At 48.0% G+C, this 11,439-nt stretch overlaps 1 protein-coding gene across 1 annotated transcript in view; it reads right to left on the bottom strand.

The window, feature by feature from the left end:
• Window positions 1-2,756: 2,756 nt before the first annotated feature.
• The window catches only part of Bcorl1 (BCL6 corepressor like 1), a 45,804-nt gene continuing 37,121 nt past the window's right edge, over window positions 2,757-11,439 (bottom strand). Inside the window, exons 11-13 of the mRNA XM_077107252.1 lie at window positions 10,374-10,451; window positions 9,138-9,291; window positions 2,757-4,817 (exon numbers count right to left, since the gene is read on the bottom strand). Of these exons, the coding sequence (XP_076963367.1) occupies window positions 4,535-4,817; window positions 9,138-9,291; window positions 10,374-10,451 (515 nt within the window). The 3' untranslated portion in view covers window positions 2,757-4,534. The remainder of the gene's footprint in view (window positions 4,818-9,137; window positions 9,292-10,373; window positions 10,452-11,439) is intronic.

Below are 11,439 nucleotides of genomic sequence, written 5' to 3'. Positions count from 1 at the left end.
TGGCCAGTCGTGCTCTGGTCCCGCCCCCGAGCCCTCCCTCCCCCGGACTTGCGGACCAGCAGGTGAGCACGCGGCGAGCCTGGCCTCCCGCGCTGCCCGCCGCGGGCTCTGGGACCACTGGAGCGATCCCTCGGCCATCTCCACCGTCCCCTCTTCAGGGCCCCGCGTCTGTACCACTCCCTGCCCCAGACTGCTTTGAACTACACTTTTCACGCATCACCGCTTTCTACCTTGAAATCAGAGAGATCGAGGCGCCCATGACATCCATTTGCCCGCGGAGGGCCCTGACCGCCTGCGGCCCGGAAGGGCCGGCGCCAAAATGAGGAGTCCGCACCCAGAGTCCCGACGCTGGGGTGATCAGCCCCCTCTGCGGTGGCAACCCCACCTCTAGGGGAATACATGGAGCCCCCGGCGACCCCATTGCTGGGTCCCTTAGGCCCATGCATCTTGCTTGCCCCACTGGCAGCGATGCAGGATGCCCTTGGGCAGATCCCACCCTTCCTAAAACATGTCAAGACTGGACACTTAATACCTAATAGATTTCCGGGTTATTAGAGTATGGAAGAGGCAGGGATGTACTGCCAATTCACCCCTCCACTACCCGACATCATATAGTGATCTGAATATTGTCCTCTAGGAATACAGACTTCAGGGCCTCTCAACCCTAAAGAGGAACATTCTGGTAAGATCATCATTAAACTGTAGGCTTGCGACCTTGACTCTGAGGAGGAACTAACTTCAGCTAAACAGTCCTGTTTTGTCCTCAGTATGATTCTCATTGGTCTGGAAGTCGGGAGAGTACCATTTGACAGATGGAGAAATGAAGGGCTGGGAAGATTAGGTCCTCAGTCACAGTGGGCCTTAGTAGTAAGTAGTGGTACTCTTTCCCACACCACAGTGGAAGGATTAGGAGACCATTTAATAAGAAGTCGCCTATGGAGATGTGTATACCTCCTGCCTTGATCATTACAACCTGGCAGAGAAGGGCAGTAGAACTCTAGGTGGAAGGTAAAGTATGAAAACAAAACTGTTTAGTTCCACTTTAACTTCCTTCCTTTGTCTCCAAGTCTTTGTTCAGATTGTCCTCAGTTCAAACATTCTCCCCTGCCACCTCTAATGCCTACTTTTCTACTTGAATATTCAAGTGTCCATTAGGCATCACCTCTCCCAGAAAGTCTTTCCCAGCCACCCCCATCCCCTTAGCCCATCCCTTTGAGCTCCCATAGCATTCTGGGCCTAATTGAATCTTTACACTTAGCACCATGGCTTCTATGATCTACTGACATGTCTCACTGCTTAGCCACAAGTTCCAGAGGATGGACCTGAAATCAGAATCACTATGGGGTTGTTTGGGAAGATCATGGGATCAGAAAGCGGGTAGGGAAGGTCTATGAGGAAGATTAATGCTGTGGCTCAAAAAGGATGATGCCCCTCTATCTGAACAGAATGACCCCGTCAAAGAAAGCTTCTGAGGTTTGAGCAAGGAGAGCAGCTCACAGTTCACTCCTGGTGATGGCTGAACCAGACCAGACACACAGATCTCCTTACCTGTTCACTGCAGCCACAGCCTACTGGAGCCACAGCAAGAGCTTAAAAGGGGATGAGAGTGGCTGGGAAAGATTTCATGGGAGAGGTGATGCCTACAGGATACTTGAATAAAGTAGAAATGTAGCTTAAAAGGCTCAGCTCAGGCCTCTCCAACATCCCCCTCAAACTGTAACCACATATTCTAAAGCCTGCAGTGAACAAATCATATTTTTTACCCATTTTTCAGAAACAAGGAGAGTTGGGTGTGGTGGTGCACACCTGCAATCCCAGCAACTTGGGAAGCTTTCAAGTTTGAGGCCAGCCTAGGCAACTTAGCAAGACCGTGTCTCAAAGTAAAATCTATGATGTAGCTCAGTGGTAGAGCCCCATGGGTTCAATTTCCAGTACATCCCCCAACACACACACTCAAAAAAAAAAGTGGGAGGAGAAATTGTAAAATCAACCATGCCTTCAGAGTAGCTGGGTAGCTAGAAACCAGAACTGTAGAAGGCCAACACTGCAGGGTGCAGGGGAGACACTGACCAAAGGGCCAGGGCAGTGTGATCAGATGTGCAGCCAGGTGGGTGGTCCAGAGCTGGAAGGAGAGTCAGCAGGCAGGTGACTTTTTATAGGGAGGATCATTCCCCACCACTACTAAAAAGATGGCTCTTCCCCTCCGTCCTGATACTCCCGTAGCAAACACAATGCTCAGGCACAGCCTCCCAGACCAACGCAAGGTAAGCCAGATATTCTGTTTTCCCCCCAGCCCAGCCCCTGGGACTTGCTCCTGCCTTTTCTTTTCAGATCACGACCCAGTGACCCAAATGTTCATGAGCCAGTGCATGTTGCCTTCACCCTCTGCACCACGGGGGACCACAATAAAGAGGATCCAGGATTTCCCCATTTACTGAATCTAGATGCCCATCTTAACCCCTGAAAAGCCTCAAAGGGAAGAAGAGTAAAGAGAGAAAGGAGACAGAGGCCCTGACACAGATTTTTCAGTATGCAAGTGTTTTTGACTCCATAGCCAGTTTTGTTTAAAATGAAACATAAAGAGCAGCCAGAATACACACCCAAATGCAAAAAAGTAAAGGCAAACATAAAACAAAATAAATCACACAATACCATGAATCCCAACAAACAAAAATTAAAATCCAAAACCCCTCAACTTTATATATATATATATATATATATATATATATATATATATATATATATTTATATATATATATATTTTTGTGGTTTTTTTGTTTGTTTTTGTTTTTTAAAAAGGGAGAACAACTGTTCAAAACCAACTGGGCAGGGTGGTGGGGCTGGGGAGCAGTCCTACAGAAAGGGGGCCCAGAAATTCCCCCAGGAACAAAGAACAAACAATACAAAGAAAATAACCACCAATGCTCCCGAATGGGTCAGGAGCCTCCAGAGAACAGATTGTCCCATCCTCAAACTGGCTTTTTTTTTTCTTTTTCTTTTTTTTCTTTTTTTTTTCTATTTTCTTCTTTTGTTGTTGTTGTTTAGCACCTGTACAATAAAACTGTACCATCTCCAACCAGAGCCAGCCATAGCAAGGCCCTTCTGCCTTTGGATGGTACATACTCTCTACAAGGATTGTTCGGAAAAATAGCAATTGGTAGAAAAATAAGAACAAGAGTGGGAAAGACAACACCACAGAGGGGGCGGGGACAGGGAAGCAACCCAAACTCTTCCCTCTTTCTCCCTGAACAGATCCAGTACTGGAGGCCCAGGGGCCCGAGGCCAGACAGGAGGCCTGGTGGGGCCACATGTGCAGCCCAGGACTCCAAATGGGAGTGGAGTCTGGGCTGGAGATTGGTCTCCTGCCCTTGCCTAGGGAGCAGCTGATGCCTGATTTCACATCTGGCAGTCAGTCCCACAGCCCTCTACAAAATCCAAAGGAGAATGGCAGAGGAGGGAGCAGAAAGAGATGCTGCAAGTCTGGGAAGGGGTAGAGGTAGGGGGTGAGGGCTGGGAGATGAGAGGCTCAGTATCTTGAGAGGGGGAGGCCAGGATGGGATGGTGTAGGTGGGGGTACAGGGGGAAAGATGCAAGAACAAACCCATATTGTGCACTCTTGAGGGAAGCTGTGAAGAAAGCGGGAGGAGGGTACCCTCACCCCTCAGACCCCTTAACTCCCCTTTATTAGAGTAATTGAAATGAACCCCTCACCCTACAATTCTCTCCCCAGTAAACAGGAATCTCAAGATGGGAGGAGAAAAACTGGCAGGGGGATGGGGAGCACCAAAGCCTCGGGATTTACCCCCAGCCCCCCAGCTCTGGGCCAGCAGCAGCCAGCTTCCTTAATCACAAGTTGATGTCTCCCAACCCGGCCCCCTCCCCAGTGGGGAAAAGCAACCTGGGAATCACTCTTAGAGGGAGGGAGCAGCCCCAAAGCTTATCAAGAAAGAAAGAGAAAGGAGATAAAGAAAGAGAAAGGAGATAAAGAAAGAGAAAGGAGGTAAAGAAAGTCCCTCAATACAACAAGTTGTCTCAAATCGTCACAGTGATACAGACTTATCAGAAACCAATGAAACAATACAAATTAAATACTAATAAAATAAATACTATGGAAGACAGAAGAACACAGGGGGACGGAGGGGGTGCTCAGATTTGGGCTTTTCTGATTTCTCCTTTGGACAGGCCGCAGCCATCCAGGCCCACATTTGGTCTTGGTCATGCACAAGGAGGCCAGTCCAAGGCACCCTGGCACCACTTCCCACCACCCCCAGGGACCTCCCATCTTCAGACGTGGAGTTCAACTTTCCACCCCCATCACCAACCACAACAACAATGACGATGACAGGGAGATGAGAACTAATGTAACCAAAAAACAAAAAAATCCAGTCACTAATGCTGGCATTGATAAGGCGGCTTCTTGTTGGTCCGTATTATTGCCTCATTCTGCAGTCTGGTGCTCGGTGGGGGGAAGAAATGGGAGGTGAGGGAAGGGTGAACTTGAAGGAGAAAGAACAGGGAGGGGCTGTTTTCCCCGTCAACTGTTCCAAGACTGGAATTCCACCTCAGACCCTAGGAGCCGAAGCAGCTCGGGCTCATAGGGCACTAGCTCCACAGTCTCAGAGGAGCCTGGGGGAGATCTGTCGTCCAAGCCACCAGGCCTCTCCTCAGGGGTAAGCAGCTGACTCGAGGCCACCTGCCGGTAGAACTCGGCCTTGGGCAGGGTGGTGATTTCAAAGTGCGGGAACCGGGCCTGAAAGATTCTAGAAGAGAGCTTCAGCCGCTTCAGGACATCCGTAAAGAGGAACCAGTTGCAGGGCCTAAAAAGGCAAGGACAGGAGTCAGAGAAGGAGGCTCAGGGTGCAGGGGAGCACCTAGCAGACACGAGATGCTGCCTGTGGGAAGCCCAATGAGCCCCTGAGGGGGCAAACCTAGCTCCTCATTCTCCCAAGTCTGTCAGTCTGGCTACTTCCCACTAAACCAGGGGCTCTTTGGGTGAGGCTGAGACAAATATTTTCTCTTGTCCCCAACACTGCCTGGCCCAGCTTTCATCTGAACACTTCCCCAATGACTGAGCTCTTCCAAAAAGAGGGAGCAGGAGGGACATGGGCCTTGGAGAGCTGAAACCTCAGCAGGCTTCCCCAGGGCTTAGCTTGCACTCCTGTGACCTGTGGCCCTGTGACCTGGGGTATACCATGTGCTGGGACCACTCCTTCCCTGGCCCCCTACCCCTGCCGACCTTGGCTGGTTTCCCTTTCCTGTTCTCACTCCTGCTTCCTCTGCCTTCTTGTTCTCCAAGATCTTCCCTAGCACATGGGGAGCCGTGGAGAAAGGCCTAAACTGCGGGTAATCCAAAAGGCATTTCTCTTTGGCTCTGGAATGCATTAGACAAGTTTTTTCTCCAGCGGCAGGCAGCACCATCGTTGTTTCTGCAGGCCTGGGGCTCACATTACAGCCAGTCTGCCTTTGCTGAGCACACCCGACTGGGCTGCAGCCTGGGGACAGCTGGGAGGGGTGCGAAGAGGCTAGTCACAGGCCAAATGCTTACGCTGACCAAACCAGACAGAAACACTACATCCTCATGTTGTGGTCCCAGTTTACCTGGCTTTCCCTCCTAGCCAGTCCACTGTCCCAGCTCCAGCATTTGCCACCTCTGGCCTGGGATATACTGCACAGCCCCTAATCGGTTTCGCTTTGCCAAGAGTCATTCTTCTGTACCCTTCCCACCCTCACTGGATCCTCTTGTTACAATTAGCTTTTTTCTTTAAAAAAAAATCTTGGGGCTGGGGTTGTGGCTCAGAGGTAGAGCACTCGCCTAGCATGCATGAAGCACTGGGTTTGATCCTCAGCACCACATAAAAATAAAATAAAGATATGGAAAAATTTTTTTAAAATGCAATTTAATATTAAAAAAAATCTTGACCCTTCACTCCCTGAATAGCTTCCTAGCTTCCTTCCTTTTTTTCTCCCGATTACTGGGACTAAAACCAGGGCTGCTTTACCAATGAGTTACATTGCAAGCCCTTTTACGTTAAAAAAATTTTTTTGAGAGAGGGTCTCTAAGTTGCTGAGGCTGGCTTTGAACTTGCAATCCTCCTGCCTTGCCTCTGAAGTCACTGTGATTACAGGCATGTACCACTATACCCAGTTTCTCCCTGGAACAGCTTTCAGTGGATCCCCAGTGCCTCCAGGACATACTTCTAATTCTTTAGCATAATATTAAATAAGACCTTCCAAAGATGACCCCATTCAACCTCTTCAGCCTAATCTCCACCCCTAAACCCTCCCCACACTGTATCCCCCACCCCACCAAGTGCCAGCCACCTGATACAGGACTATCCCTGCTTTCTGAACTTCCTGAATTTGTGTATCTCAGTTCTTTTGCTCATGTGCCCTGTGCCTTTCTCTCCTTCCTGGGCCAGTTTTGATGGCCTATCACCTGTGAAATCTTTTCCCAATCGAAATGATCACTCATCCCATCTTCCATGGTTCTCAAGGCACTTGGTTCACCCTTCTATTAGAATACTTCTAAGCCAAGTGTGGTGGCACACACCTCTAGTCTCAGTGGCTCAGGAGGCTGAAGTAGGATCGCAAGTTCAAAGCTAGCCTCAGCACCTCAATAAGGCCCTAAGCAACTTAGTGAGACCCTGTCTCAAAATTTAAAAATAAAAAGGGCTGGGTATATAGCTCAAGGGTACAGGGGAGCACCTAGCAGACACAAGATGCTGCCTGTGGAAAGCCCAATGAGCCCCCCAAGGGGGCAAATCCAGGTACAGGATTCTACATCCAGTACAGAAAAAAAGAACAACTTCCAGTAGAGCCCACTGCAGAAAGGCTACAAAAGCAACATTGCTGTGGTCCCCTCTGGGGTCCAGGAATAGAAGCTCATGGTGGATTGGAACTTTTGTTTTCACTTGACACCCTTCTGAACTGTTTGAGCTTTATACAATAATAAAACTGCTTAGAACATTTGGTCTTTATTATTAGAGTTAATTATATACTTGTCTGTCTAGTACACTAGACTGGATTCTTTGAAGCCCAGAGCTTGTTCTGGTCCTCAAAGTTTGACCTGGTGCAGCTGCTTAAGACATGTTTATAAAATTGAATGTTCTGTATATCTTAAAATATCTACCCAGATCCACAATCCTTATCCCTAAAATGCAACATTTCTTCCAAATGACAGCAAACGCTTGTCATCGCATGTGATTAGGGAATGGAGTGTTGTAGGTTGAGAAAGGAACTACAGTCATCGTACACTTGGCTCATCCTTCTCAAAGAATGGGGAAAACCTTCCAGAACTTGCTGGTAATCAGAATCTAGTCTGATAATACAGAAGGCACTTCTGAACCCACAGAGCTTCAGAGTACCCCCCAATTCTTTACTTATTTATTTTTGCGGTGCTGGGGATTGAACCCAGGGCCTCATGCATGCTAGGCAAGTGTTCCACCACTCAGCTACATTTCCAAGCTTCTTACATTTTTATTTTAAGACAGAGTTCCACCAAGTTGCTGAGGCGGGTCTCAAACTTGTGATTTTCCTGCCTCAGCCCTCATGAGCAGCTGGGATTACAGGTGTGTGCCATGGCACCCAGCCCCTTCCCCCAACTTTTTAAAGACTTGAACTGTCCATGTTGTGCTACAGCTATGGGGGAAGGGCAGTTTTAGAACAAGCACAGGGGGATGTCACGTCAGGAAGGCAGCCTTGCCCACAGCCAGCTCTCAGATGAAAACACGCCTGCTGCCTAGCTCTGGGAGCAGTTCACACAGTGGCACGCAGCCCTCGATTGCCCATTTTCTGTCCACACCTAAAGCAGACTACCCTGGTCCTTTTATTGCCTGCAGTCCAAGATCCTGTTTCAGAGAAGGAGGTGCTGAACACTCTGGAGGAATTAATTCACTGTGCAATACTATATCCCAGAGGCCCCGCCCCACCCTCAGGGATCAGCTTCTGCTCAGAAGAAAAAGGACCAAAAGCCCCTGAAACCTGATCCCTACTAGTGCCATCATATAGGCTATTTTTATTCTTATCAGGCCATGGGGGGAGGGATGCAAAGAAACCAGGGTCTAGTGAGCCTCATAAATGGAGAAGCTTACCTCACACATTTCTAACCCATCATCCATCCAGCTCCCTGACCTGTTCATGTCACACTAGTTTGCTGTTTTTTTTTTTTTTTTCAAATAGGGTCTAATTGATATGGGCAAGGTGGTGCACGCCTGTAATCCCAGCTACTTGGAAGGCTCAGGCAAGAAGATCACAAGTTTGAGACAGGCCTTGGCAACTTTGTGAGACCCTGTCTCAAAAAAAAAAAAAAAAAAGGGTCTGATATTTGAAAAACAGATATCAAGGAAAACTATCCTTAAAATTGTTTGCCAAGGTAATCGGAGACTAGTTCATGATGTAGGCTAGGAACACAAGGGCAACGGATCCCACATTCCCATTCTCCCAACCAGCACTTTCACACACTGATGTGCTGGGAAGCCCAAGGAGAACCACAGCCCTGCAGGTTGAGCTCCCTTCTGAATCATCAAATAAAGAGTCAATTTGGTTGAGTTTAACACTAAGTGTCAGGTATGCTACAGTCTCAGAACATGGGTACTCTATTATCAGACACACAGTCATCTGAGCTGGCAGCATTGATGCCATCACCTTGCCCACATTAAGGCTATGGGAAACCAAGCTGTGGATTGCTTAAAGACCCTAGCGGCTCCACAGCTATGGCAACCATATGTCCCCGTTTTTCCAAGAATCTCAATTGCAAATATTCTGTCTGGCTGCCCCCAGAAACCACAAGAATGTTCCAGGGATTCTAATAGTTCATCAGTCCTACAGATTATCGCTTATACACAGAACAGTATCCAAAGGCTTCAGGGAGTAAATCCAGATTTGGGGTTCTGGAGATTCACACATTTGATGGACCTATTACAGACCGAGAGGTCCACATACTCCAGTTTGAACAAAAGTTATGTTCAACATGGGCTGGAGGGTCACGTGGGCACTTGTCACATGTTATCTTGCCTACACTCCACTGCTCATTTGCCAGGTCCTCATCTCCTTCTGGAGAGCTCCACCTTCCCTGAGAGGCAGGCTAGAGGTTGCCAGGATCCTGGCACTTGGTCCCTACAGATCTCTCAGACACTTACCCGCGGGACACTGACACTTGGAGGTTGTAGCAAGGGAGAAGAGGCTTGTCTGAGAGCTCAAACATGAAATCATCCTCTTCCAAATCATCTCCCTCTTGATCAGCACTCCCAGGAGGATTATGCAGGAGGTCACAGGTAAACCCGTCTTTTTGCTCTGTATGGAGAGTACATGGGAATTAGAACTTGGCTATACGTACGAAACCAAAGACAAAAAATGCCAGTGAAAGAGGCATAAAGGGTATGATTAGGAGATAAACGACAAGGCCACAGGTCCCTGGCTGGGATCAAGGTTTATTGAACCCATGGCTCACATTCTTGGGAGAGCACGTGAAAGTTCTATTCCCCCCCCCAAAAATATTTTGTGGCAGAGATTCATTATATTCCTCCACCTGCTGATTGGAAAAGGCAAGGTGATGTGAAGGATGAGCTTCCCAGCTGTTGGAGATTGAGGCCTGAAGATGCTATCCACAGTCAAGGGCAGGCTAAAAACACCTGCTCTTCTCTGGCTGCAGCTTTCCCAAACTGCTTTACTGCCTGATCCCTAAAGCCTGGGGGCTCAGATGGTTCCCTTTCCAGCCACATGTTTGGGTGTGGCTGATTGAATTCCATCCCAATCTTCTCCTGCTCAGCTTCTCTCAAGCTTAGAGATAGTCAGTTCCCTTAATCTTCAGCCCCTGGCCCAACAGGCAAATGCTAAATGACCACCACAAAGATGTACTGATCTTCCAAGAGAGGAAAGCTTGAACCAGAAGGCTAAGGTTCAGAAGACAGCAGCTATCTCAAAAACTAGAGTGCATCATCAGGAGAGGGGAGGGAGGGAATGATAGCTGCCAGATGAGGATTTGGGTCTCTGTTGAGTAATACCAAAAAAAGTGTAGAGGCTCACAAGGGGTGGGGGGGGGGGTGGCTTCTGGGAGAGTTAAGACAAAGCAAGGAAGGAGAAAGGGACCTTGGGAGAGAGAATTTTTAAAGTACTCAGGGTGGGGAGTAGTAGAGGGCCAAGGAAGGATGGCTTTGTCCAGATGAGTTTTACATCTTCTCATTCCGGCAAATGAGGTCATGGTCTAGTGGTGGAGGGATTATGGTCTGGATTAAAATGGACTGTAAACTACTAACAGGTGAGGAAGGACCTCCACATGGCAATTCCCATCTTTGAAAAGAATCAGTGAAACCCAAACCAAGTCCCATATCTCTGATCCATAGATGAGGGTAGAATTCTTTCCACCTAAAGCTTACCCAACACAGAACTGCTGTAAAAATCCCAGGATACACCAGGATCACCTTCTGCCCGGCCCTGAAGATCTGAGAGGTGATCTGATGAAAGAAGAGAAGGCCGTGAGACAAGGAGGAAAGGCTGGAGAAGGCAATGTCCATGAATATGGGGTTGGGGAAATGGGAAGGAAGGAAGGATCACAAGAGAGGCGGGACTGACCAGACAGCTATCTGCTTCTTGTTCCCAGTCAGAGATTACAAACCAGCAGCCAGGACCTCAATCTAACCCACTAACCACCTGAGATTTGGCCTAGTATTTAAAATGTAACCCCTAGCACCTTAAAACTGGGAATTTCCCTTAAAAATATGGATTTCTAATTTTTGTGGAAAAAAATTGAGAGAATCTGGCAACATTGCATCCATATTCCTGCATGTCAACAGTTGGCTGGAGGGAGCTGTGACACGTGTGGGCTCCAGTCCCCACCCAGCTTCTTCCCTCTTTTACACATCAGCCTGAAGGCATGTAGTTTTGGGACCCCTGCTTCAAATGGTATAGGTTATTCCTCTGCAGGCAGAATCCTACAGCAATCCCAGGATTTTCCTTCCCTGCTGGTTCCCAATGTTAACATATCCAATCAAGATGTCTCCACTTTAAAGTAAGTGGCTGTGGGTAGAGCTCAGTAGGAAAGCGTATGCTTAGCATGTGAGAGGCCCTGAGTTCCATAGCCAGCTCCAAAAATAATAAAAAAGTAAGATGAGCATAATTCCTTCTGTTTTTGTCTTTGAAATACATGGGAGAAAAGACGATATTTATCCTCAAAAACACCTTTTGCTTCCACTCATAAGTATATACACCCAAAAGAATTACAAACAGGTGTTCAGGCTGGGGATATAGCTCAGTTGGCAGAGTGCTTGCTTTGCATGCACAAGGCCCTGGGTCCAATCCCCGGCAACACACACACACACACACACACACACACACAAAACAGGTATTCAAACAAAAACTTATCCACAAATGTTCATAAGAGCTATACTCATAATAGAAAAAGGTGGATGGGAAGCTGAGAGAGGAAGATTCCAAGTTTGAGGG

This window comes from Callospermophilus lateralis, chromosome X, assembly GCF_048772815.1.
Source record: "Callospermophilus lateralis isolate mCalLat2 chromosome X, mCalLat2.hap1, whole genome shotgun sequence".
In the NCBI taxonomy this organism is placed as follows: domain Eukaryota; kingdom Metazoa; phylum Chordata; class Mammalia; order Rodentia; family Sciuridae; genus Callospermophilus; species Callospermophilus lateralis.
Note: the sequence above shows the minus strand (reverse complement) of the source record. Positions and strands in the feature narration are given on the sequence as shown.